Raw genomic sequence first — 27915 nt, forward strand, 5'->3', positions numbered from 1 at the left:
CCATCAGGTCAATATTTATGGGGTTTTTTGTATTTGTCTTATATAATAAAAACTTTAAAAATTTATTATGACAAAGTAAACATTCAGAAAATTGCTCTATAATGAGTCACCTGTTAAGAAGAACAAAATATGTGATTATAGGAATACTTCTATTGCAACAGACAGACAGAGATATACACACAGTCATTGTATGGAAAAATACAATTAAGGCTACAACTAAATATTCATAAACATGAACATTGTAACTGAACACGGTGATAATGAATACAGGAATATAGTCAACTTACCTGGGAACACACAGCAAACTATCTGATACAAAAGCTCTCCTTTCCTCCTTTCCCAACACTGACATTTTCCTTATACGGCAAGCTTGGGGAGAAATATTTCTTTCCCCCCTTTTTTTCAAGCACACAGTCTGCACAGGTTTACTTTAAACAACTAAATCTCCAATACACCCCAAATTACTTTGGTAGTCCCTGCTTCAGTTCCAGGTGCTTTGGAGAGATCCCACATCAGCTTGGACAAGCTCCAAAACAACCTGCAGCCCTGGAGCCAGTGGGCAGCCAGGTTGGGCACGAGCCTGAGGGCCCCTGCAGCTCAGGATGGCTCCGGCCTAAATCTATAAACTGGGGCTGGGAGGGAGGAGTTCCACAATCCATGCCACTGTTGGGTCACAGGGTGTGATGTATGACCTGGGGTAAAGGGTTGATGCCCCCAAGATGGCACTGGTGCACTGATGTGATGATGCAGGAGGTAGGGTGGCCAGGCCTATTTAAGCCCGTGCCAGCTGCATGGGTAGGGGTGTTGGTGCCTGAGAGCCCGCTCATGCCTGGCGCCGGCCCTTGCAACCTGCTTCATTTTGGGATTCATCCAGATCTGACCCCTTCCCCCTTCACTGTAGAGCAATCATTTCCAAGCACAGTTAACTCTGTCTCATGCCTGGCCTCTATCCTGGCTCAAGAAGAGTTCCTCATTCATTTCAAAAGAGAAAGCTGGCATATGCACAACTTCCTTTATGCAGGTGGGATGTCTCCCTCCACTGGAATGAATGGGGAAACATGTGCAATCAGGCAGAATTCTGTGTCAAGGAGAGGAAATTATTTCTATTTCCAACACCATCCTAAACAGATCTACTTGGAAGTAATGACCAAACTATATATTGTATGGGAAATCAATGACTGGATCTTCCAATATTTCTTCTAAGCAAAAGCAGCTTGCGAGATAGTGAAGTGTGTATGTGTCTCAGGGAGGATGATTGGATCAGGGCAGCAGCATTGAGGGAGATTATTTAAAATATTTAACTGTTTCTAGGATTAAAATCGCTCCTCCCCAGTGTTTTTCCCCCACCAAGACTAACAATACAGGTATGTTCCCCCTACCCCCACATTGGGGCACATCTGTTCTTTTCCCCTGCTTCCACATTTGGGCTTATAAGTTTACTGGGAGAGGATATTTCAATCAGGGAAACTGTGCTGCTCCAACTGATCTCACACACATACACCTCTGCAGCTGCTTTTAAAAAAAGAAAAGAAAATTAAGTCAGGATATCTGATTGGTGCCAGGAGGCTGGATCGTATTATACCTATATTGAACCAGTTGCACTGGTTGCCAGTGTGTTTCTGAGCCCAATGTAAAGTTTGTGTGATGACCTTTAAAGCCCTAAAAATGGTTTGGGACTGGGTTACTGAAGGACTGCTTTCACCCACACCACATCAGAAGTCTGCATCAGAGATCCTGCTTGTGTGCCTGTCTGTGAGAACAATTAGGGTGGTGGGCCTTCTCAGCCATGGCCCCAGATCTATGGAATTTGCTTCCAGATGAGATCAGATGTATCCCATCCCTACACATTTTCAAGCAGGCTCTGGAGACACATCTGATCTGCCCCTTGTATGGAGTGATCTCATGTAGGCTGCTGAAGTTGTGGGGCTGTTGTATTCTGCTTGTACTGTAGGGGTCCTCACATGTTATCTTGTACCTGTGTACAGGTCATCTGTATCTGGGTTCAGTGACTCCTGAGGAAGAGTCTAGATGTGTTGATGTTAAAAATCACCATGTGTTTTTGTCCCTTGAAGAAAGAGGTATTTTGCTCACATGATGTTTTTCCCTGCGTGCTCTCCACATGGCTTTGGTCGTGAGCAGTTTTCCTGTTTTATGGCTGTGCTGTGTGGATTGTTGCTTTTATGGGCTGACTAATTTTGACATTTTTGGGTGTTTCAGAGCATAAAGTTTTAAATTGTTTCAAATTGTTCTTATGTTTGCTGCTTTGAGAGGAGATTTGCCCAAATATTGGAATATAAATCTATCCAAATAAAGGAACATCTAACTGGTCTCCCAGGTGATTTGGCCCAAGTCCTCTTGAGTTCAGTGGAACTTGTTTCCAAGTATGGGATGATGAAGATTAAGCATTTGTAGCACTAAAGAAAACCCAAAGGGGATAGAACACCACACATTTTGATCCTCACCTTCTCCCTTTTTTGCAAAAGCAATGCAGAGGAGAACACCAGACTACAACCCCAGCCAGCTGAATTAAGGGAAACAAAGGGAGCTGGTGGCCGGGGGGGGGGTAATCAGTGAAACAGTCATAGAACATAAACTATCTAAAAACATTAGTACAGTTGGTTAACAGAGCACAGTGGCAAGGATATTCCAGGATGTCCATCCAGCATTGTCTCATTAATTACATCAGGGCCTCTGCCAGCAAAGCAATTCTAAGGCTTGGACTACAGCACTTCTACTGTGTGGGTTATGTTACAAATGCAGAGCCTTTCCAAAGCCCGACAAAGAGAAATGCTGTGGTCTGCTTTATGCTTGATCCCAGAGAAGGAAGGAGGGGGAAATGGGAGAAAAATCAAATTAAAATGATGTTGTGCATTTAGACTACAGATGGTGTTGGAACGCTGCCCCAAACTGGATAAGCTCCACTTCAAAAATAAAGAGCGAAAGCTCCAGTACTGAAGCGGTGTTGATAAATACCAGATGACATCAGTAAAATATTAATAGTTAAGGGAAAACATTTAAAACCAAACTAATTAAGGAAGGAAGATCAGGGCAAATGAGCAATGCAGGAATATCTATAACGAGAAGAACTTCTTACCCTTCCTGTTTCCAATAACATTATTTAATGTTAAATATTTAAATAATGCTTTCCCCTAAGTGCTCAAAGTGCTTAACATGCTCTTTTAGTAATCCTTACAATAACCTGGCAAGGTAGTCAAGGTAGTTATTATTTCCCTTGCTCAGGCTGAAAGACAGATGTTTGCCTAAAGTCATCGTTTGAGTTCACAGATTAGTAAACTTCCAGCTCTTAGCTCATCCCCTTAACCATAATGCTATATGATGTGGTAACTTCATTGTAAGTAGGACAAATCTGTCAAGATCTGTTTCTTTCAGGCCCCATTTGCACTTTGCATTTAAAGCAGTATCATACCACTTTAAAAAGGCATGGCTACAATTCTGAGTGGTTGAACTGCCAATCCCACTTCCCAGGGAACACTTTTTTTAAAAAAAAATAAAGTCCGCATGAAAAGTCATCAGCATTTTAGTGTGAATTTCCCCTAATACACATTTTTGTATGCAGTTTTGCCTAATAAACACATTTTTGCACAGCTTTTTCCCCTAACATGGACTATTTTTGTATGTTATTTTTGTCAACATATTAATTTTTATGGACACTTTACCCCGGTTTATGCACCCATGACTTGACTGGAGGATGGCACGGAAACATTCGCAGAGAGGGTGAATTCTGAAGGATGGCTGTGCTTCGATCTGGGTATAGTTTATGGAAATGGACTGCCTTCAAGTCGATCCCGACTTATGGCTACCCTGTGAATAGGGATTTCATGGTAAGCGGTATTCAGAGGGGGGTTACCATTGCCTCCCTCTGAAGCTAGTCCTCCCCAGCTGGCTAGGGCCTGCTCAGCTTGCCACAGTTTCACAAGCCAGCCCCTTTCTTGTCTGCAACTGCAAGCTGGGGGGCAACTGGGCTCCTTGGGACTATGCAGCTTGCCCACAGCTGCACAGGTGGCAGGGCACGTAACCCCTGAGCCATTGATCTTTAGCTGGCCCTTGACACCCAGGAGACACGAGCGGGGATTTGAACTCACAGACTCTGGACTCCCAGCCAGGCTCTCCTCCCCACTGTGCTATATCAGCGTGTCGGGTATAGTTTAAGGTACTACAAATTAGAGAGGTTCACCTTTAAATGTGAACCAAAGTGATTTCCCCCCTCATCCTTAATCTGCTTTACAGACACAACTTTTGGTCTGTTACCTATTTTGGGAATCTTCACAGTTAAGATGCGAGATTTTTTTTTAAAATAAAAACAAAAATCTGATGTGCAGAAAAACAACTTTTCCATCCAGGTTTTTGACAGGGAACTGAAGGGTTACTCTTTCTTTCTTCAATTCTTTCTTCGTAACAATCTACTGTTTTATGTTAATGTATCTGTTTCAGCCTTTCTTGCATTTCTGGTGATTTCTCACCACAGGAAAGGGAGTATTTGTTCTGTCCAACTCCAGATTCTCAGAGAAGCAAAGCTAGATCTGCACACAAAAGCAGAGCCTATTTAGTATTCTGACCTCTGCCTTCCAAAAAAAGACAACAGTTTTGGAATGATGTGTTTTCCAGAGATACTAAAGATGAAATCTCATCTCTCTTGTGTAGAAGAACCTTACCTGGGTAATCATTCTTGTCTATGTCAGAGTCTCCTCTTAGTGTAAAACCAAATCCCGCAGGCATTGATTGGGAGGCCCACATACCACCGAGAACCTGGGAAGGCTTTGGATTTAACCCATTGCTGGCTCCATTGTAAATGAGGACTTTCCCCCTTCTGTCTTCTCCAGCAAATGGTGCGCCAATTGCAATGTCTGCAAAAGAAGGAGAGTTGGAAAAGCTTGTAAGCATGGCTGATTTAATCCCTCTTGGGATGGAAGATCAGAATGGCCAATGCATCAGTTGCCACTATTATTTTGAATGCTTTAGTTTTGTTTCTGTACTGTAACTATGTTCTAAAGCTACCTTCGGGAGGTAAATAATACCCTAAAAGGCAATTTTTTAAAAGAAAAGAAAAATCTATTAAATAAATAAAATAAATCCAGACAAAAAAGAATGTCTGTGAGGTGCTTCAAATGTGCAGGACACATTTCAGAAACATTTTTCCCCACATGAAACATATCCCCCTTTGGGGTAATTTTTCAAAACTTTTTGAAAAGGTATAGAACAGTTTAAATGGGGGTGGGTATCACACATGTGAGGGAGAGGGAATGCATCATCATTGCCAAGGCACAGGAACATGGGAACCATCCTATCCAAGACCCATTTAAATCACACCCATACGGCCACATGGGCATAGCACATCACCCTTAAAGGATGGTGTTTAATGTGGTTATGTCATCACACAGTCACTTTGGGGGAAGCAGCAGTCTGTCAAGATAGAGGCTCTTAACAACTCCTGGCTCAACACAAACATAGAAAGTACATTCATTTCTTCGGCCACCGCAAAGCAAACTGTCTTTGCAATGGAAGCATTTCCATATTCAGCGGTCTTAAGCAATTTATGATCAAAGAAGATTTGATGTATTACCATTAAATCCATCCTGGTTCAGATCTCCAAGATGTGCAATGGAATTGCCAAATCTTCCAAACACCTCAGTGCCAGATAGTGCCTGTGCTTCTCTGAAGTACAAGGCACTCTCTTGCAGGTATAGATACACCTGTCCAACTTCCTTAGGATTGCTCTCAAATTCACGTTCCATAAAAAGAGGAGCACCAACTAGGATGTCATCCAACCTGAAGAGAGGAAAACAAGAGGAAGAGTCAGTGCAAAATTCAGAGAAATCCTTTTAAAGTATATAGATCCTTTTAAAATTAATAATATGTATGCTTTAAACCAGCCATCCTCACCCTGGTGCCCTTTAGACATTGTTGCACTCCAGCTCCCATCAGCCCCAGCCAGCACAGCCAATGCTCAGCGATTATGGGAGTTGTGGTCCTTACATCATCTAGAGGGCCATAAGTTCCCATCCCTATTATATGGAGAGGGACTGTGGGGAACATCGGCGGGGGGGGGTTCCAGCTACTCCACCTTTGGAAGCCTTAATGCTGCCTGAATTGGTGATGCCAAAGGGGCAGTGAACCTCTGGGGGAAGCTAAGGCCTTGACATTTGGTCAGGCTCACCTGATTCTTGGCTATTTGTAGGGGACTTAGAAGGCATGGCTGGAACATCTAGGACCAAGGTGAATCTGTTTAAAGTCCTTTGTTGTTTTGCTACTGCCAGGTGTAATATAGCTGCAATTATTGTACTGAAATAGTTTTTTATGTTATCATTTGCTATTACATTGCTGTTTTATTGTTGCTGTTATGATGAAATTGTTCTTGCATTTGTTAATTGCTGTTCTTGTCAGCTGCTTTGAGCATGTGTGTGTCTGCGTGTGCGTGTAATGGTGGCATACAAATAAAGTGGTGGATGTTAGATAGGCAATATACTATTTTAGGTCAACATCCAAGGGAGTCAGGCAATATAACTGTATGTTCAGTCAATGTTTTCTTGTGAGTTTTCATCACTGTAGTTCTCATGGCCAACATGGGAAGGTACAGTTTAATCTTAGATCAAAAAAGGCTTGAGTATTTACAGCCCTTTGACATGGCCTTACACCCAAAGTGGATCATTTGGACTTAAGGCCAAAGTAGATTGTTCTTTGGAGTCCTTCCAAATCCTTTCTTCTGTGACTCTGACCTACTTCTTATAGGATGGATCACAGAAATTACACTCTGGCCAGATTCAGATGGAACAATAAACTATGGTTTAGCATTATATGAATGAGCCTCAGCTCCTCCCACCTTCTCCTCCTCTGGCAAAGATTGGAAGCTTTGGCTTCCATTTTTAACTAACTACAGTTAAGTATTATATCTAAACCAGAGCTTGGAAAAGTTACTTTTTTGAACTACATCTCCCATCAGCCCAGTCCAGTGGCCATGCTGGCTGGGGCTGATGGGAATTGTAGTTTAAAAAAGTAACTTTTCCAAGCTCTGATAAACCCAGACAGATATAGGTAGTCTTAACTACAGTTTACTGAAACAAGCTAACTTCAAATTGTGATTTATGAAGTTGACTTGTTTCAGTATGCCATTGTTAAAATTAATCACCATTTAACATTCAGATACAATGCTAACATGCGGTTAATTGAAAATGGAAATAAAAGCTTCTGATCTCCTCCTTCTGGCACTACTGGAGGAAAGGGAAGTGCAGCTCATGCATATAATGCTAATCCATAGTTTAGCAATTACATCCAAACCAGGCTACAGACAACAAGTATGTTTGTCCTTTATTGTGCTCAGATTTGACACTGAAATCCCTGGTTCTTCACTCCTAGCACATATAACAAAACTCTGGCAATTGCCTTGTGCTAAGTGCTATATAGCTAATGGCACTGGTCTGACATGAGGATGGACTGTACCCTTGCATAGGCACTGTCATCTCTGGTATGACAAGCCCTTCTATCAGTGCAATAGCTCGTCATGTCGGACTGTTCTTGTCACCGCTGATGAACTTTGCTGTGTTTTGTTTTCCATGTCCTGATTTGGATAACCAAAACAATGATGTCAATTTCACTCCTATTTGTTCTTTCTCCCTCACCCCACCCCTGTCCCTCCTCCACTGTTCAAACAGTGTGTGGGGAGTTGTATGTTTTAAAACATCTGTTTGCAGTAGATTTTTTTAAAAAACAAACATACACTGAGGAACATTTCTGCTTGTCTTCAGTTATAAATAGTTTCATTTTTCGAGCCAAAATCAGGCTAAAAAGGCAAGAGAAACTATGCTATGGTCGCGTTCAGTAGTGATAGGATTGTTGGATCCAGAACAGTGTTTTACTGTTGTGCTGCTTTCCTGGCTGTGCCACAACATTGAATGCATGCACCACAAATCAAGCAATTTGTTTGTTCCTGAGCATTCACATAGGAGAGGCAGGTTTGCTTCCTTTTTCACAGAGCAGTGTTCAAAAGCACAAGCTGACCACCTGCTGAAATTTTATGCAATTCCTTTTGTGTGCCGCTAGGCAGTTAACAGCAGGAGCACAGGGCAGGGTCAAGAGGTGAGGCCCTAAGTATTTGGTTTTGATATAGTACAAATAAAAGTTTGCTAATGTATTTTTATTAGACACGCGGTTTAACCCAGCATAAATAAGTCTCTTCTGTGCTATGAATCTTGTGTGCATACATTGCTGTCTACCTGGCTCTGCTCATTTCACATACTTGCATCTATTGAAGCAGCATTAAGAAACTGCAGGGATACCAGCGGAATAGATACTTTGCACTCCTGGCTTTTAAGGGAGGGTGTGCAGCTCAGTGGGTAGAGCACACCTGCTTTGCATTCCAAAACGTCCCAGATTCAATCCTTGGCTCTTCCAGGGAGGGTTAGGAAAGGCTCCTGTATGAAAGGCTAAAGGAGAACTTCAGCTTTAGTGTAGACCTAGGGTCACCAATGTCTGTCTTGAGTGGTGGGATGGAGTGACCTAGGGGAAGGGGAAGAGGAAACGGAGAAAAGGAACTAGTAGGGTTTCCAAGATGGTTGGAAATCCCAAGTTTAGACTGGAGTGGGGAACCTTAGCCCTAGAGGTCAAATGTGGCCCTCCAGGCCTCTTCCCAGACCACATGCCCTCCTAGGGGGCCACACCCTCCTTGAGGGCTTTTGCCTATCCAGAATGTATCTTTGAACTGTGCCTCTTGATTGCTTAGAAGGAAGATGGAGGGCTCTCTCTCTCTCTCTGTGTAGTAACCTATGACTTCTGCAAGACTGGAATGTAACCTCCTGTTCAAAGGTAAGAGTCACATTCATGGCTCGGCCCACCTTTGCATCCGCTCCCACCCACCACCAGGGATGGCAGGATCTATTCATTTCACTTCTCGCAGCTTCTCATTCTTCCAATCTAAAACTCAGCTCCCCACATTTCTGCAGCTTTATGCATACTTTGTTTTACAAAATCCTCCTGGAAATTCTACACTATCTTAGTGTAAAGTTATCCTAATAAACACACGTTGGTATGCACTTTTCACTAACGTACACCTTTTTGCAAGCAATTTTCCTTAAAATAATGCATTTTGTATATGATTTTCACTAATATATTCATTTATATGCACACTTTCCCCTAATCTATGCATTTTTGTAAACATGGTTTGGCTGCAGAACAGCATCACCAATTCAGAAGGGTGTGCATGTCAAAGGATGGCTGTGTTTCAGTTCTCATATTTTTTCAGAAAGTGCAGATTTCATCAATTCAGCTTTAAATTGAACCAAATCAATTTTCCTCTCCTTCCCTACCCCAGAAGGTTGCCTATGATGGAATATGGCCTTCAGGCTGAAAAGGATTCCCTCCCCCTGGTGTAGCCAATGCTGACCTAGATGGACCATTGGTCTGATTTGATAGAAGGCAGCTTCCTATCCCTTTCAAACCAAAATCCAGTCCAGAACCTTTCTCAATTTAGCACTCTATAGAAAAAATGTGAAGGGCCTTAAGAAAATATTTTCAACTCATCCCTGTTTTTCTTAAACATGTTAAAAGAGTCAGGTCTCAGACCTTTCGTTTTTCATCCCCTCCCACCTCCAGCTGCACGAGAGTTCCTTACAGATCTCACAGTCTTCCCTTCCTCTTAGCCAAGTTTCTTGAACTACTGTTTCTGACAGTTTCTCCAGTTTTGGGAAAAACTGGCTGAACCAGCAGCTGGACCAGCAAAAGTAAAAAAAAAAATTGGTGGCCTGGGGTGAGCTGTGAAAGGAGTTGGGAGAACAACAACTGGCTTTTTTATTTTGTTGGGAATTAGGGGGAGTTTTTCTCATAATGCTTTAAGGTTCTTTCTTTCTTTCTTTCTTTCTTTCTTTCTTTCTTTCTTTCTTTCTTTCTTTCTTTCTTTCTTTCTTTCTACCTTAAAAATGTATCCTGCCTTCAGGAATACAAATCTCCCCCCCCCCAAAGTAACATTTTCATTTCACAACCCAATGGCAATTGCCAAAGCTCAAAAATGAATCCCTTTCTTGATCTAAATCCAGTGCTAAAGTGAGTTCTCCTAAAACTTAAACTTTGTGTGTATTTCCTTCATGTTCTCCCTTCCCCAAGTTTGAAGCTGAGGGCACAACCTTATGGTCCTTGGTAGGGCATCCCAGAGGCTATGAGATACAGCAGTTCTCCCCCTCTGCCCATGAAGGGGGAAGATCCATGGGTGGAGGAGGAGATCTGCCCTGCAAGTCATCCCATCATGAGTGCAGAAACCATCACCCTTGCCATTCTGCTGTAATGCTCCAGTGCCAATACTGGCAACAGAGGTGGGGTGCCCTTTCTCTTGACCCATCCTCAGAATGGTGAGGAAAAATAAAGCAGATCTGGCATGCTTATTTTCCCTCCCACTGGGATCAACAGAAGGAAAAATCTGCAAAAGAAAAAACCAGCTCCCAAAGGAAGTGAGGTATTGCTGGTGTGTACCCGGTAGGATTGGTAGGGTGGAAGGCACAGAGGTCAACAGTAGGTGGAACCAGAGCCAATGACAGGCAGAGTCACTGGTTTTGCCTCCATCGTCCTCTCTGCTGAGTTCTGCAATGGCAACATTGAGACTAAGGAGGAGGAAGCTGCCAGCCAGTGCCATCCCATGGACTGGATGTAAGCAAGAAGGCAGACAAGTATGGCCTAGGTGAGGGCAGACTGAACGTCATCAGGCAGCAACCCTTTCACCCTTGTGGACCAGCCTCAAATGAAAAAGAAGAAGGACCCACCTCATACCTTCTGCCCTGACAGTGAGAGCCTGGCAGGGTTTGGATTTGGTGGTCCCTCTGCCTCCAGTTCTCCTTACCCCCATCCCATTTGAAGTGCTCTGCCTATGGGAATATCTACTGGGGGAGTACATTGGGAAGCACTTGGCCTCTAACTTAATAAATTAACATTTTTAATACAAATGAAAGATTCTCAAAATGGTGCGTGCATGGTATGGAAGAATGTGTTGCTTGCCATCCGTGGTGCCACTGACATTAGCCAGTAGATGCCTTGATGACACTTGTGCAGCCACAGTGCATGTGGCATTCCAAGCTGCAACCTACACAGTTGTGCGGTGGAATGGGATTATTTTCCAGTGATGAACTATTGCAGGCTTGTAAATATAAGCTAACAAAAAGCCTATAAATAAAATAAAATAAAATTGCTAGCCTCTTGGAGTTGGCATAGGAGGGATGGAGAATTCCATCTCTTCGCTGGCAGCCCATTTGGTGTCTGTGCTTGGCACAGAGCAGGGACAGTGTGCTCCGTCACTCCTCTCTAGGCCCCTTGCTCACCTACATTTATTATTTATTTATTACATTTATATATTTCCCTTCCTCCTAGAAGAAGCCCAGGCTGACAAACAAAAACACTAAAACCACTCTAAAACACGTTAGAAACAAAAGACCTAAAAACATCTTAAAACAAAGCACCTTTAAAAACGTATTAAAACAAAGCATCTTAAAAACATTTTTTTTAAAAAAAGCTTTTAAACATCTTAAAAAGCAATTCCAACACAGACGCAGATTGGGATAAGGTCTCTGCTTAAAAGGCTTGTTGAAAGAGAATGTCTTCAGTAGGCGCTGAAAAGATAACAGAGATGGCTCCTGCCTAATATTTAACAGGAGGGAATTCTAAAGTGTCGGTGCCACAACACTAAAGGTTCGCTTCCTATGTTGTGCGGAGCAGACCTCCTGATAAGATGGTATCTGCAGGAGGCCCTCACCTGCAGAGTGCAATGATAGACTGGGTTTAAAAGGGGTAAGAAGATTTTTCATGTATCCTGGTCCCAAGATGCATAGGGCTTTGTACACCAAAACCAGAACCTTGAACATGAAATTCCAGGCCTTGCCTGCATGCAGTTCTTTGCTGCATGCAATTCCTAAGGCTTGCTGACTATGTGCTGAAATGCAAGATTGATTTATTGCAGTTTATTGCTGGAAAACTGAAATTCCATAGCAACAGATTCACTAGCTAGGGGAAAAGTGAATGGATATCTGCAACACCCAAGTACTGATAATCTGAAAATGATTTTATTTTATTTTATTTATTTATTTATTTATTTTATTTATTAAACTTATATACCGCCCCATAGCCGAAGCTCTCTGGGCGGGAAAACACCTCTCCACAAAGCTGAGAAAAAAACAGAAAACCAAGGAATAAAACCACACAAAAGAAAGACTGAGAAATGTATTTCTTTTCGCTTTTCAGATTGATATTACTTTTTAGAAATACAAAATGATAACCTATAACATCTACTAATGCTGGAAATTTTAGAAGGAATGAAAAGATTTAGGAGTATAATTCTAACTAAATATAAATAGCTAAGCTATTATCTCCCTTAAGGCATTTAGTCCACGGTGGTCTTGGAATAGTCCCATGGACTTCAGAGGGACAATTTAAGATTAAGTGGCTCAAATCTACTTGAAAACCCTAAATTAAACCATGCAGAAGCAGAAAATGGAGTACAGAATGCAGATGTTGTTAGTAGCAATTTACCCATCATTGTTAATGTCTGATACTGCAACAGTGTATCCAAAGTAAGATGCCATCTGTAAAAAAGAAAGAAAGAACATTCATGTTTATATCAATAATCCCTTTAAAAGGTCTGTTTTCAACTGGCAAAATCCCATCAAACCCCAAATTATATTTCAAAGGAGACTTCCAGACAGTCAGCATTGGATTCCCTCTCTTGAAATGCTGGTATGTTGAATTATTGAAAGTTATTACCTGTTTACCAGTGAAATTCTGAATAAAGGTCAAATCTGTAGAATTTATAATTGAAACCTGGAAAAAAATGGAAAGCTGTCAGCCATGGCTCAAAGGGTTACATTCTAGAATAACTGCAAGGCTCCATTTTAAACTTATATCCACACTGTTCTAAATATAATATCTCCCATTATTTCAAATAAGTAGTTAAGGGACAGACCTATGTAGTTCTGCTCAGAAGTAAGTTAATAGGGGTAAGTCCTGTTGAACCCAGTTGGGCTTCATCAGAAGACCTGTACAGGATTGTTCTGCCCCTTAATTACTTATTTGGAATAGTGGCAGCATATAGGATTGTAGCCTAAGTAAGTTAGTAAACAGCAGTGAGCCTTTGGCCACCTTCCCTTGGAAAGGCACCCTTGGGGCAAGATCGCCCTTGTTGCTCTGCTCTCAGTGCTCTGATTCCAGGGCTGGATGCACAGGATCCAAAGCTGTCTGGATGCCCAAACATGCCTTTAGAATGGGGGCGGGGGCAGAGAAATATCAGCCCTAAAGATGATATACTGCTTTTCTATCCTTTTGGAACCATTTGGAGGGACAATCTGGAAGAAAAGACATAGGGAGGGGGAGCAGAGAGATGTTGCCTCCTCTAGTATTCCTCCCTACTGACATGAGCCTAGCAGAGCTTTGGATCCACCTTACATTCTCGCCACTCCCACTGCCATGGTAAGATTACTCTGCCTGCCCACAACTGACAGATTTATTATGGCATAGCTTTTGTGAAGTTGAGTGTCCATGCTGTCAAATGCAGCATATAATGAATAAATACTGTAATTCTGTCTTGTCCTACTTTACAGAATAATTCCTCTCTGTATCCTTGATAGGCACTGACACCTTTTTAAAAATTTCTCCAGAATTAACTTTACCTTAATTGGTTATTGACATGTCCACATACAAAAAAATGCACATCTTCTCTGAATTTTCTCTAGCCTGACTGCACCTTTCAAGGGTTGCAATTTGAGATTTCTGTGCCCTGAGCAGTCTCAAATCTGCCCACTCCCACCCCATTTTGATTTTTGAGCAAAAACTCAGCAGTTACAGTTCTGTAACTAACCAAAGCATAAACAACTTTCCTTCCTCAGACCCAGCTTGCCATCTTCCAACAGTACTAAGATTGGTCGTTGTGGCTGTCAGCCAACTGGAACGATTCTGCCCTGCTTTCTTCCCTAAAAATGTGGCAGCAAGACTGGCAGGGCCAACCCCTACTATTTGGCAGAGTGAGGCAGCCATTTCAGGTGGCAGATCCTGAGGGGAGGAGAATGACGGCAAGGTGTTGGAGGAGAGTGCTGTGTGCACTACATATGGCCTGCCCTGCAACTCCTAAGCTAACCGGCTGCCTTCAAGTGTGTTGGAGGATGTGGTGTAGTCGCAGCCTTTCTCAATCTTTGGGTCTCCAGATGATGCTGGACTACAACTCCCATCAGCCCCAGCCAGCATGGCCAATGGTGAGGGATGATGGGAACTATATCTCGATACCCAAAGGCTGGGAAAGGCTGATGTAGTGGTTAGGGTGTTGAACTAGGACCTGGGCGACCAAGGTTCAAATGACCGCTCAGACTTGAAGCTGATTGGGTGACCTAGGGCCAGCCACAGTCTCTCAGCCTAAGCTACCTCACAGCATTGTTGTGAGGATAAAATGGGGATGGGGAGAAGCATGTACACAACATTGAACTCTTAGAGGAGGGAAGATGGGATCTAAAAGTAAGTAAGAATGAATGATGCCATCCCATTGCCAAAGCTGAAATAAGATTCAACTGCCACTCTGGCCAGATTCTGTCTATCAAGGATGGGAAACATGTGTTTTCTCCAGAGGTTGCTGAACAGTGACTCCTGTCACCCCTGACCATTGGCCATACTGACTGGGGCTGATGGTAGTTGGAGTCTAACAACATCTGGAGACTTAGAGGTTCCCTCTCTCTGCTATACACACTGAGAGAGGGGGACACTATCTTGTTCTTTGCCTCCGGGAGCAACATGTCTGGATCTGAAAACCAGGCACGTCCCAATGAGTGCTGAGGGTACCAGGGTACCATTTGTTTTGAGACCTACAGTTTAGAGAACTGCACAGTTAACTCTTTATCTCCAGCATTTTTTTAAAATTAAAACAAAAAACAAAAACCCTGTTTACATGAGAAGTCACTGGAGAAGTGTATATTCAAAGCCTTGTCCACATTGGGTGTGTATAAGGCATAACTAAATGAGCACACTGTCTTGAGTTTTGAATTACACATTCCCTTTCCTCTTTGTAGTATCTGTAGCACCTTTGCTGAAATCCTATTTTAGTGTTTACTAAGAGTGCATTTCAGGGTAAAAGGTGTTCAATCGAGGTTAGCAAGCAAGAGTGCTTTTTTAATTAGTAGCAGGCAAGACATAAATGGGATTACTTTTTTTTTTTAAAGCATTTATTTCTGTCTTTGGAGAAAACAAATACAGCTTGTTCAATTCTCATTGTAAGACAGGAGAGGGATAAAACATTTGGTAGATTACATACATAGCCAAAGTTCTGTGCACCTCTTGGGACGCCAGCCACCAGCTCTAAAGGGAAATCAACAACGATTCATTTAGGGCAATACCTGCTGACACAGTAATTGCTCAGAAACTGCTAGTGGATAACCTTTATGTTTGAGGGGAATACCAGCACTATTAAGAATACCATAAATATTCATGCATATTTATTGTTTGATACCAATATTCAGGAAAAGATCAGTTGCTAGAACCCCTAGGTTGATGTGCAAAATAGTAAATCTTATCCTGAAATATTAACATCCAGATCCTCAATTCAATTCATCTAAGCTCTGCTGTAGTCCAGCAGTGACTTAGAGATCTGCCCATGAGTCATGCCTGGCAGAACTCTACATACTAAGCCAGAGACCAAACCATGTCATTTGTTTTTATCGAGTACAATATCCTTAATAGACCACCAGCAGTTTCAGGGTCCTTAATACTACTATGAGGAGAGGGGGGGGGGAAATCAGCTCCATGCACATTTATTTATTTATTAGTCGCCCATCTGGCTGGTTGTCCAGCCACTCTGGGCGACGTACAAGATATAAAACAATACATTAAAACGTTAAAATTTAAAATCATAACAGTAAAAACCTAACCCACCCCAAAAGCCTGCCTGAAGAGCCAGGTCTTCAAGGCCCGGCAGAAGCTCATCATAGAAGGGGCATGGCGGAGATCATTTGGGAGAGAGTTCCACAGGGTGGGGGCCACTATTGAAAAAGCCCTCTCTCTAGTCCTCACCAGTCTAGCTGTTTTAACCGGTGGGATCGAGAGAAGGTCTTCTGAGGCTGATCTTGTTGAGCGGCATCCCTGACGATGCTGGAGGCACTCCTTCAGATAGACTGGGCTAAAACCGTGTAGGGTTTTAAAGGTCAAAACCAACACCTTGAACTGGGCCCGGTAAACAACCGGTAGCCAGTGCAACTCCTTCAGCACTGGAGTGATGTGATCTTGTTGGCGGCTGCCTTTAATCAGACGAGCTGCAGCATTCTGTACCAGTTGCAGCTTCCGGACCGTTTTCAAGGGTAACCCCACGTACAGCGCATTACAGTAGTCTAGGCGAGAGGTGACCAGGGCATGTACCACCGGTGGGAGCAGATGGTTGCGAAAGTAGGGGCGCAGCCTCCGTATCAGATGGAGTTGATACAGCGCCACCCGGCTCACAGCCGAGACTTGAGCCTCCATGGACAGCTGGGAGTCAAGAATGACCCCCAGGCTGCGGACCTGGTCTTTCAGGGGCAATCGTACCCCATTGAGCACCAGGTCCACATCCCCCAGCCTTCCCTTGTCTCCCACAAACAGTACCTCGGTTTTGTCAGGGTTCAGCTTCAGCTTATTCCTTCCCATCCAGCCACTCACCGACTCCAGGCACTTGGACAGGGTTTCTACAGCCAACCTCGATGAAGATTTAAATGAGAGATAGAGCTGCGTGTCATCCGCATACTGATGACATTGCAGCCCAAATCTCCTGATGATTGCCCCTAGCGGCTTTATATAGATGTTGAACAGCATCAGGGAGAGGATGGAACCCTGTGGCACCCCACAAGTGAGAGGCCAAGGATCCAAGACCTCATCCTCCAATGCCACTCTTTGGTACCTACCAGAGAGGAAGGAATGGAACCACTGCAATACAGTGCCCCCCATGCCTAACCTCTTCAGGCGGTCCAGGAGGATAACGTGGTCAACGGTATCGAAAGCCGCTGAGAGATCAAGGAGGACAAGGAAGGTGCATTCACCCCTATCCCACGCCCTCCTCATATCATCTACCAAGGCGACCAAGGCTGTTTCAGTCCCATGTCCAGGCCTGAAGCCCGATTGAAATGGAATCTACAAATGAATCTACACTCATGAACTTCAGAATCTGATCCAGATATCTGCAGGACATGGCCTGGTACAGTAATAGCATTGTGATTCTTTGTAGGCATATGGGCTTCAACACCTGGAAGATGCACAAAAAACGTACAGAAGCTAACTCAAGGAGAAGCTCCATGTACATAGGGAGCTCTAGATCAGAGACCAAGTGTATAACTCATTCACACATTACATTCCTGTGTCATGGGAACCACTGAAGAATACACAAAAACGCTACCCATTTCATTGTCCTACTAAGTTTAATGACTCTGAGCTGTGTGTATATGGGGGTTGATTCACACAACACATTTTTATGTCCAAGTAAGTAATTGTTACCTTCTAAAGCAGGGGTGGGAAAGCTTTTTCAGCTGAAGGGCCACATTCCCTCATGGGCAGCATTCCAAGGGCGATAAGCCAGTGGCAGGTGGGGCCAGAGGGAAAAAGTGGGCAGAGCAATGGAAGTGATTCTCACTTTTGCAAAGAGGGTGACACAAAAACCAGAGGTTTCTACAGGCATGCCCACCTCTCTCCATCCTCTAGCCAGGCAGAAGCACTCAAGGAAGGTGCAGAGCAGGGCTGGGGAGAAGTATAGCCTGGGGAGAGAATGTGTGGCCTGGGGAAGAGGGATGACCTAGGGAAAGTCCTAAGGGCCAGACAGTGAGGCCGGGAGGAACACATTTGGCCCCTGGACCTGAGATCACCCACCCCTGTTCTAAAGATATGCCCTCAAGTCAGCAACTGTAATGAGCGGGGTTGTATTCAACTAACTTTTCCTCAGAGTAGACCCAATTAAATTACTGGCCCTAAGTTCGTCATGGCTATTAATTTTACTGGATATAGATTAAGTAAAAGTTAACTGAATATAACCCAGTAAACATGGCTGAGGTCATCCACCATTCCTCTGAATGCTATGGCTGGATGAGTGTTGCCACAATCATGGGAACTGATGCAAGCCACATCCATGTTCACACATTACATTTTTCTAAAGATAGCATATCTCAGCAGTGTAAGTACTGCTGTTATTGAATGGGAAATGCATTGTGCAAATTGGCCCTAAGTGTGTACAAGACTGCAGCCTAAATATTTAAGCATCTTCTTATTAAGAGAAAGGAGCAGAATAAATAACCAGGGCTGCAATTCTATACACAGCTACCAGGGAGTAGATCCTGTTGAACTCAATGGAGCTCCCATCTGAGTAGACATGTATAGGACTGCACTGTTAATCACAGATGGTAGACTGGATATTATTGGCTTCTTACCTTGTTGAAAATCTCCAGTAAATTCACCAGCAGCCACTGAGTAACCTGTTTAAAAACAAATCAGCAACTATGAAGCCCAACAAACCACTTATGTCTGCGGTGACTCATTGCTGGACAACCAGATCTACCCTCTGTTTCAATAATCTTCATTACAAAAAAACAAGCACCTTTATAAACTAGAGTATCTGAGGCCAGGGAAAGGAAAACAATTTGTCAGGATTTTATGGCTAACTTGGTTATATGTCTCAGAAGCTCAATATAACTACAAAATGAAATAATGAAAAAGCATGACTGTAATTCTTTCTCAAGATGAACTCTAACAGCATTAATGCTTTGCAATGCACCTAGAAGCAATAACATTTTGTCACTAGTAAGGATGTAAAAAGGCATTGTTTTCCATTCTGACCCATGTTTGTTGCATGCAGCACTGTCTCCATTCTGCTGCAGTTCGTCTTCTGACAAAAGCAACGTTATTCGCCTTGCTGTCAGCTGTGGCAAAATTATGTAACTAACATAATTAATTATGTAAATTCTGTTGCAATTACATTATTCCACCCCATTCACTTCAATGCAAAGGAAGTGTGATACTAATGGGGGGAAACGTAATCAGTTGTTCATCATTTGTGGGCTGAAAGCAACAACAAAAAATACTGATAATGTTCACTGGGTTGATTTCTGTTCCGGACATGGAACAAATGAACATCAGCACTTTCTACTCCCATTTCCATCTATGTCGGAATTCTTCCAATTCCCAAGTTGCTACTGGGAACATATAGCAGGAGATAGCCCTGGGGGTCTAAGCCTAGGGTCTTTTGCCCTGCACCCTGACTCTTCTGCCCCTTTTCCTTCCTTTTGTAAAGCTTTTTTTTAAAAAACAAACACAACAAAACACTTTGTTTACAAGGTGGTTGAGTACACATAAAACGCAGTTCTGATGAGACCCTGGCCAGCCACCATCTTAATTTGCCCAGAGACATGTATACATCTAAATTAGCACATGCACATTTGTGTCAAGGACCCCGTTAACAGCAGCTCTTATTCAAGATTCACCTGTGTTGCCTTGCCACTCTAACCTTTCCAGACCACTAACTACGCTAACCTAGCAAGCTGAATGGCTAGTTGATGAAGGTCAGAGGACCTCTTGTTCTGTAGGCATCTTTAACTATGACTGGAATACCAGTGCATTTTGCCAGAGGTTATAATGCACAAGGTCTGCTAAGAAGGAATTAAATTTAAAAAAAAAACAATATTGGTCCATGGGCAATACCTTCATTAGGACCAACCAAAATTTCACAAAATAGCAAGGAAGCTTCAGTGTTCTCTGGGACACTTCATTAGGCTAAATGTCACACAAGGGATGGGAGGAAAAACAAACATTAGACTAGATGTAGATCTCATGGCTACAACATGCAACCTTATTCTTTTTTTAACTTGGAGGGGTCTTCCCCTAACCCCCTCACCTCCTGCTTTGTGTAACATTGTTGTGCCTCCCCTCTCACCCACCACCACCTTGTAGATGAGGGGGCACGCAACCTGTTTTCCCCCCAATACACTTTTATATATAGCAATGCTATTCTGTTTCTCCAGCTTCCAGGCAAGCCTCACCCCTCTGTGCCACCTTATGTACTTTTCCTAAAGGCCACAGCTTTGGGTTAACTTCCTTCACTTGCCACTGTAACTCAGAGTTACTTGTCGCTGCCACCATTTGATACTACATACAACACTCTTGGTTTTGTTTTGCCACCTTGGCACTTCTTTAGTAGCTGGCCAAGAACCAGGTGTGTTTTTGAAAACAAACAAATTCATTTAAAGAACAGATTTTACTTTAACAAGAATCCTTTTGGTTCACGTACTTAAGCATGTGGTTTCAATTATACGTTCCTCACTTTAATATAGTCCACACAATAACTTACTCAGTTACCAATGCCAATATCACCCTGCCTACCTTATCCCACTACAATTAATTCCAGCTCCCACACACTTTCCCTCCAAAGTCAAGTCCCATCTCCTGTTAACTGACAATCCTTCAAAATATAAACCAGTCATCCCACATTCACTTAGCCAATCAAATGCAGCATATACCAACATTCCAACCACTCATTTCCCCCTCCCAACACCCACCAATTACCATAACAATCTGTTAAGCATAACTTACCATATTTACTATAATACGGAGACATTAAAACATTCTTATCAGAACACAGAACATCGCAAGCATCTAGCCTGATGAAGAGTTCTGGAGAGCTCAAAAGCTTGCTCACTATTTTGTGACATTTTGGTGGGACCTAACAAAGGCAGTGACCAGCTGTGGTAATTCAAATAAAGAATCTCTTCCAAGTGTTTGGATGATCAAGTTTTTAACATCAATAATTGTCTGTTTTCATTAAAAAGGATTGAACACATAATTTACCATGATCTCCAATCCAGCTGCAATCATTACACTAATAGCAGGTATGGATTGGTGCCTCTGGATTAAGAATAGAAGGATCTATCAATTTTGGTTCTTTCAGTTTCTAATTTTTCCAATATTAAATTCAGTTCTCCACATTTCTGCAGCAATTTGTGAATTTGTCATTTTAAAAAATCACGAATATTCTTCAGCATTCCAGTGCAAATTCCTCCTAACATACACATTTCTATATGCAATTTTGACTAATGTACAGATTTTTATACACTCTTTCCCCTAATATATGCATTTTTGTAATCATTGGTTGGTTGGAGAACTGAATCGCAAAATTTTGGTTTGTGCAAATTTCAAAGGATGGCTATGTTTCGGTTCTCATATTGTTTTGGAAAGTGTGGATTTGATAGATTCGGCTTTAAATGCTAACTACCAGTTTCTTCCCCATCCCTACTTTGGATGCAACCCCATTTACATCAAAAGATACATTCAGTAAGTTCAGTAGACATAGGGTGACCATCCTGATTTGCATCCACAACAATACTGGCAACATAGGCAGAAGGCTTCTTACACACTGGATCTCTCTTGCAGGACCAGAGTGAGTATGTTTTCATATCACATTCCCCAACAAGCCTCATCATCATTACGATGTAACTTACCCAGATAGTTGTCATCATATATTGATGGTGCCACTCCAGTTTGTTTTTCTCGGGACAGTTTCTTTAGAATATTCTTGAATGAGTAGTCTGTGATAATATCTGCAATGCTACTTGTGATAATCTGACCTGTGATTCAAAAATGCAACCGATTAAAGAGACCTACAGGGCAGTCAATTAAAGAGTAGCAATTAGGGCTACATTTCTAAACTATCATCATCATCATCCGTTATTTATAAAGCAACTACTATTCCGAGTACTGTACAGAAATACACACACACACACACACACACACACACACACACACACGCATGCCCAATCTAAACAATTATACATGAGACGAGAAGAGAGGCAAGTTGGAGGGAACGGGGGATACTTTGCATAAGCTGGGGGGAGCATAAGAAGGAAGAAAACATTGTCAAATGTACTTTCCTCTTTAATAACTACTTTGCTTGTTGCCAGATGTAAATGGCTGCAGTAAAGCATGCTAGTCCAATTTGCACATCATCGTAAACCAGGAGCGGGGAACCTCAGGCTGAGGGTTCAAATGTGGCCCTCCAGGCCTCTGTATCTGACCCTCAGACCTCTCCTCAGGCCACCCTCAGGGTTTGAGTAAATACAAGGGTTTTTGCCTAGCTGGAATGTGTCCTCGAATTCTAATAATGCTCTTGCTTTACTGGATGAAGAGTAGATGTGTGTGTTTGCTGAAACTAGCCTACTGTACAAAGGTAAAATTTACTTCTGTTGTTCCATCCACTTTTACTTCTAATCCTGCCCACTACTGGTATGTGGCCCTTGGTAGGTTACCCAGAGTGTCATGTGGCCCTTGGTGTGAATATAAGGTTCCCCACCCTTTTGGTAAACTATTGTCCTGTTTCTGCAACTGGAAGTCCATTGCACAAGTGGGACACCACCGTTGGATGTTATCCATGGACTTTAGCAATCCTGAAATTTAGCACTTAATTCTTGAATTACTACCAGATTTTGCAATAATAAATTGTCTAATCACCATCATCCATTGTCTGAATTAGTTTCTACTGTCCTATTTATTACTGGGTTATTATTTGGAGCACAGATGCAACCAATGAGAAAAGATTTTCCTGTTAAGTGTTCTATCCCAAATACCTCCCAAGAAAGATATAGGAACAGATTTTTCCACACCAACGTCTGCACCTTTTTTTCCTGAACATGCCATACCCCACTTCCCAATTTTAAACTGTCCCAACAGTTGTCCCTCCCATTTAATGTGAATTTCATGCAGCACTATTAATATTGCCTTTAAACAAAAGTTTGTTAGGGAAATTATATTGATTGATAAAAGTTGTTATATATCACCCAGCCATAAAATACCAGGGCAGTGTACAGCAATATAAAAACATAAAAAAACACTAGAAGCAATACAAAACAATCACTAAAACGACTAGCCACTCAAGAAAATTTTAAACAACTGCATAGAACAGTCAGTATAACAAGGTCTTTAAGAGACGCCTGAAAGTCAAAACCGAGGATGCCTCTGCTGGAAGAGTGTTCCACAGAATAAGGCCAGCAACCCTAAATGCATGATTTCTAGTTGAGGCCAGTTAGGCCTCTTTAGCATGGGGGACAGACAAGTAACAGTGCTCCTCTGGCTGACCTTAGTGATCAGGCTGGGTTTATCACCCTTCACAGTGAGTGATAAAACTTCATTTTCACCAGGGGAGGAGTGAAGATGGAGCAATTGGGTTAAGCGCACATGCTCAGACACAGTACGGTTCATTAAGCTGAGGTTCTTGCCTTACCGTTACATGCTAACATGGCCAATGCACATGGGTTCTGCAAACATTAAAAGGCACATGAACTACAGGTATGGCAAGACAATGGGTGGTAGATGTATCATGATGAACAATGCAAAAGTCAACCCTTATATAATATAACATACTGTGGCAAAGGAAAATTAAGGGTTGTCCTTCTCTTTGCCCTCTGTCCTAAACAGTTTTCTTTATTACATTAATATCCTGTTTTTCTTCCAATGGGTTCAAAGTGGCATACTGGCTTCTTCCTTCCTCCCCATTATATCCTCACAACAATCCTGTGAAAGAGGCTAGGTTGGGAGATACTGAGTGGCCCAAGATCATCCAGTGAGCTTCATGGCTGAGTGGAGATTTGAATCTGGGTCTCCCCAGTCCAAGACCAGCACTTTAACTTTTATATCCACTCTGGCTCTCTGGTGCAATGATTCTACATATAAAATGTTATATGCAAAAAAGAAAACGTCGACTGCATTTCCTTTTTTGTGTGCAATCTGATTCTGACCTCTCATCCCACTCGTAAACTGAAAGGCCTGCATTGTTACTGGTGCCAATTTGGACTCAAAGTTAACACAGTTGTGCAGTGGAATGTCTCCTGTATCCTACTCAGAAGGAAGCCACACTGTGTTCAATGGGGCTTGTTCCATAGAAAGCATGGCTACGACCACAATCTCTTAATTGATGGCCTTTAAAAGCATTAATTTCACTTCACTTGTCATGTCATTCGTCATTTTTTAATTTTTGCTATATAAATAGAGGAACATACCTTGCCAATAAAAACTTCCAGGTCCCCCTACTATGAGGTCTCCATTCTATATATACATGACAGATAAAAGCAGCATTAAATTATGATTAATAATATATCTGAGAGACCAAAAGTAAACATGTGGAAAATGATGCAAATAATTAATGTTCATCAAATGACATTGTTTAGCCCAGCTCCTCCAACCTGATGCTGTCCAGATGTCTTGGACTACAAGCCCCATCAACCTCATCCAGCAGATTTGTAGTCCAAAACATCTGCAGGGCACCAGGTTGGAGGAGGCTGATTGACTTTGTGCTTTAGGGAGAAGCTGATTTAGCTGGTCTTCATGGGGTGTGGGAGGGACTTTAGGACAAAGGCCACTGTTTAGGAACCTTTGGAGTATATGTAACATTCCAACTGGAGCCAGTGCAGTTGGCTTAAATTTTGCCACTGAACAGAAGATTCCTTATTTGAGTTGCAGAAAGGAAGTCAAGTCTCACATCCTCGTTACAGAATGATGGGCTGGATCCAAAGCTAGTCCTACTCAGCTAGACCCAATGAAATGAACAGATGTGACTTAGTTTCTTAGTTTCACTAATTTGCTGCCCCAGGGCTCCTTTTAGGAGGAAGGGAAATGTATTTATTAAACACATTTAGTAAATAAAATAGCTTCACTGGGTCTATTCTGAGTAGGGCTACCATTAGATACAACCCTAAGTTTTCATTTTTTGGTACAGTACACAAAGTATCAAGCATAATGAGTGCATAACAATAGAGTAAGTTTGTCAACCAAAAATTCTGTTATTGTCAGGAGTGGCCTGTGTGGAAGGTGCTGCACGCGCACAGCCCCAAACTCACCACTACTCTGCATGGTCTCTGCCCTATTCCAGTAAGCAGCACTCACACCTATGTCGGGAGGTTGACACACACCCCGCACTACCCCACCGTGTCAGTCACTCCCAGTTATTGCTCTTATTAGATACATATATCCCACTTTAACGTGCCATATGGATCTTTATCTTTTTAATCTTCACAATGTGAGAAAGGAAATTATAATTTCCATTCAACAGTGGCTCCAGAGTGGATGAAAGCTGGGGACTCGTGCCTTTCCCAGCAGGCATTAGTTGACTGCATCAGAGGCAGCTGGAGTAACACTGTGCAGGCACAGGTAGTCATGTGCAATTTCAACTACCCCTGCTTCTGCTGCCACCAAAAGGCACTTGGGGGTCATTGCAGGGCCCCTTGACTGTTGTTCAGTGGTAGTAACCACATACTGCAGCAGTCTTCCCCAACCTGCTGCCCTCCAAATGCTCTGGACAGCAAGTTCCATCAGCCTCAGGGAGCATGACCAGTGATCAGGGATGACAGAAGTTGTAGTTCAACCCCATCTGGTAGGCACTAGGTTGGGGAAAGCTGTACTACAGCTAGTTTCCCTGGTTTTCATTCCAAACATGGACAACAGATATTGAGAAAAATGTGCTTGTGTAAGTCCCTCTATGGAAGTCCTTTATGACATTTGCTGGTGAACCACATTAATATTCACTTGGTACACTAGGGTCTTTCCTACAAAATGTGATATTTTTATTAGGGTTATCAATAAACTTCAGAATTTTTAAATGAATTAATCATCTGCCCTTTAATCAATTACTTAATGAAAATATGCTCTCCCTTGGGTGCATGGACACTGCTGCTGATTTCTCTTTGCATATTTTGAGTCCTGCCTATGGTTAATATAAGAAAGGGGGTGAAATACTAGTTTTTAAGAGTATATGAATGAAAGCTTATAGGTTTTAGATACCCAGTACTATGTAAGGCATTTTTAGACAATATTTTAAAATGATGGAGGGGAAGGGCATGCAGTTTCAGAGTGAAGATGGAAGTGGTTAGAAGGTCCAGAGACAAGTTAACCATTGGGGACTCTCACCTTGTAAAACTCTAAGCTGAATCCTGCTTGACAGTAACCTTGTCCCTCAGGATCCGGATTGTCTGAAAATATTGAAGTAGGAACCCTGAATTAGCTTCAGAATATGGAGTTCAACATTACCCCAGCAAATGGGGGAAGGCTTCCAAGAAGAAAGAGCTAACAGGCTGCAAATCTGATATGTTGTTGGTTTTTGTGCTGAAATCCAAGTACCAATTTCTGAGCTGAATGCTAGTTTCAAAGTGACATCAAAACCAGTATGTGAATTTTGCCAGGGAAATTTGAACCCATACAACAAGTTCATGCTTGAAAACTGCTTTGGCAGATCCAAAGATAAATTTGAGATGTCCCATTTGTTTTACCCAGAGTCAGAAAAATGACCTTGGATTGCATAGACTTTCACTGTAGTCCTGTGTTACATTCCTGAATAAACTGTTGTCTTTGGGGTGTGACAGACTCCGTCACTGAGCAGTGACAGTCATTAGGTGTGCAGGAGTTGCACAGTTTTCAGTTACTTAACAGTTTCCCATCCCATGCTGCAATGCAATCGACAGCTTGCTTGCTCAAAAAGTTCTATAAACAGAAAGAAAGAAAGAGGGGGGGAGGGAGAGAGAGAGAGAGAGAGAGAGAGAGAGAGAGAGAGAGAGAGATTTCCATTTGGAATAATCAGCTGCTTTTAAAAGCTGGCTTCTGCTTATCAAGATCTATTTGCTACATTTTAAAGCTCTTTTAAATTAAGCCAATTCTGTCTCTACATGTCAGCGTAGTAGCACCGGCCTCATCTCTGCTCTTTTAATTAAATTTAAAATTATCCATGTGGAAAGATATAATTTGATATCTTTTTTATACTGAGATTGCCTTTGCAAGGAAATGTCTCTCTGAATAAGAACCATTTGGCTATGGTACACCTGATCTTAACGCATGAGAGCACAGATTGCAACCTCAGCTCTACATCAGCCAAATCATGAAAAAACAAACAACTTACTGTTGCGACATGGAGAGTATTCAGCATAGGTGCTGAAATTCTGAATTGCTACGTAGCAGGTGCCAACTGGATCCTTTTCAGGGATCACCTTCAGGGTCCTCCAGTGATACAAGGGAGCACATGCCTATCAAAACATGAATTGCATGGCAAAGACCTTTTAGGTGTCATGATTATTTGGTTAGGTTCCTCCTGTCCCCATCCATTACACATTAGATATGTCATTATAATCATTCTTATAATACTAGGGCATAAACTTACTTTTGTCCCTGTGCTAAGCAGACGTAGATGGGATTTTGATGGGGCCTTCTTTACATGCATAAAGTCCAACTCCCAACAACAAACTTATAAACAGGTGATAATGTAGCTCCTAGGACAGGTGTGAGAAATCTTTGGACCTCCAGATATTGCTGAACTACAACTCCCATCAGCCCAAGCAAGCATGGTCATTGGCCAGGCATGATGGGAGCTGTAATTCAGTAACATCTGGAGGGCCAAAGGTTCCCCATGCCTATTCTACTGGATCTGAATCCATTTTCAGTCTTGCTTATGAGATGGACAGTAAAAGCAATAATGTTAGACATTGTCCTCCATGGGAATTTATCTTATGTCAAGTGTCTGAAATAATTTATCTGTAGTTAACGTGGACAAATTATAGTCTAACCCAGCCTTTCCCAACCAGTGAGCCTCCAGATGTTGTTGGACCACAACTCCCATCAGCCTCAGCCAGCATTGCCAATGGTCAGGAAAGATGGGAATTGTGGTCCAACAACATCTGGAGGCACACTGGTTGGGAAAGGCTGGTCTAGCCTGATGACCAAGGAGGCAAAATCCAGCCTAATCATCGGATTTTCCTTTCCCAGCCTTTACCCAGAGGCATAAGAACTTAGGAAGCTGCTTTATACTGAGTCAGACCATTGATCTATTTAGCTCCAATGACCTTTCCTAGCACTACCTGCAGATACCAGGGATGGAACTTGCCACCTTCTGCAGGCAAGGCAAATGCTCTACAACTGAGCTACAGT

The 27915-nt window shown here is 42.4% G+C and overlaps 1 protein-coding gene across 3 annotated transcripts in view; it reads right to left on the bottom strand.

Annotated features, from left to right (window-relative positions):
* ITGA8 (integrin subunit alpha 8) overlaps nt 1-27915 on the bottom strand; it is a 216116-nt gene that overhangs the window by 141176 nt on the left and 47025 nt on the right. For all 3 annotated transcript variants that reach the window (XR_009758065.1, XM_061586063.1, XM_061586064.1), the window contains exons 4-13: nt 26894-27017; nt 25912-25973; nt 24009-24054; nt 21459-21584; nt 18399-18443; nt 15275-15318; nt 12748-12804; nt 12517-12569; nt 5582-5787; nt 4674-4865 (exon numbers count right to left, since the gene is read on the bottom strand). Coding sequence is in view for 2 of the 3 variants with exons in the window: in XM_061586063.1 (XP_061442047.1) it covers nt 4674-4865; nt 5582-5787; nt 12517-12569; nt 12748-12804; nt 15275-15318; nt 18399-18443; nt 21459-21584; nt 24009-24054; nt 25912-25973; nt 26894-27017 (955 nt within the window). In the remaining variant the exon portion in view is untranslated. The remainder of the gene's footprint in view (nt 1-4673; nt 4866-5581; nt 5788-12516; nt 12570-12747; nt 12805-15274; nt 15319-18398; nt 18444-21458; nt 21585-24008; nt 24055-25911; nt 25974-26893; nt 27018-27915) is intronic.

Source organism: Rhineura floridana, chromosome 10 (assembly GCF_030035675.1).
Source record: "Rhineura floridana isolate rRhiFlo1 chromosome 10, rRhiFlo1.hap2, whole genome shotgun sequence".
In the NCBI taxonomy this organism is placed as follows: domain Eukaryota; kingdom Metazoa; phylum Chordata; class Lepidosauria; order Squamata; family Rhineuridae; genus Rhineura; species Rhineura floridana.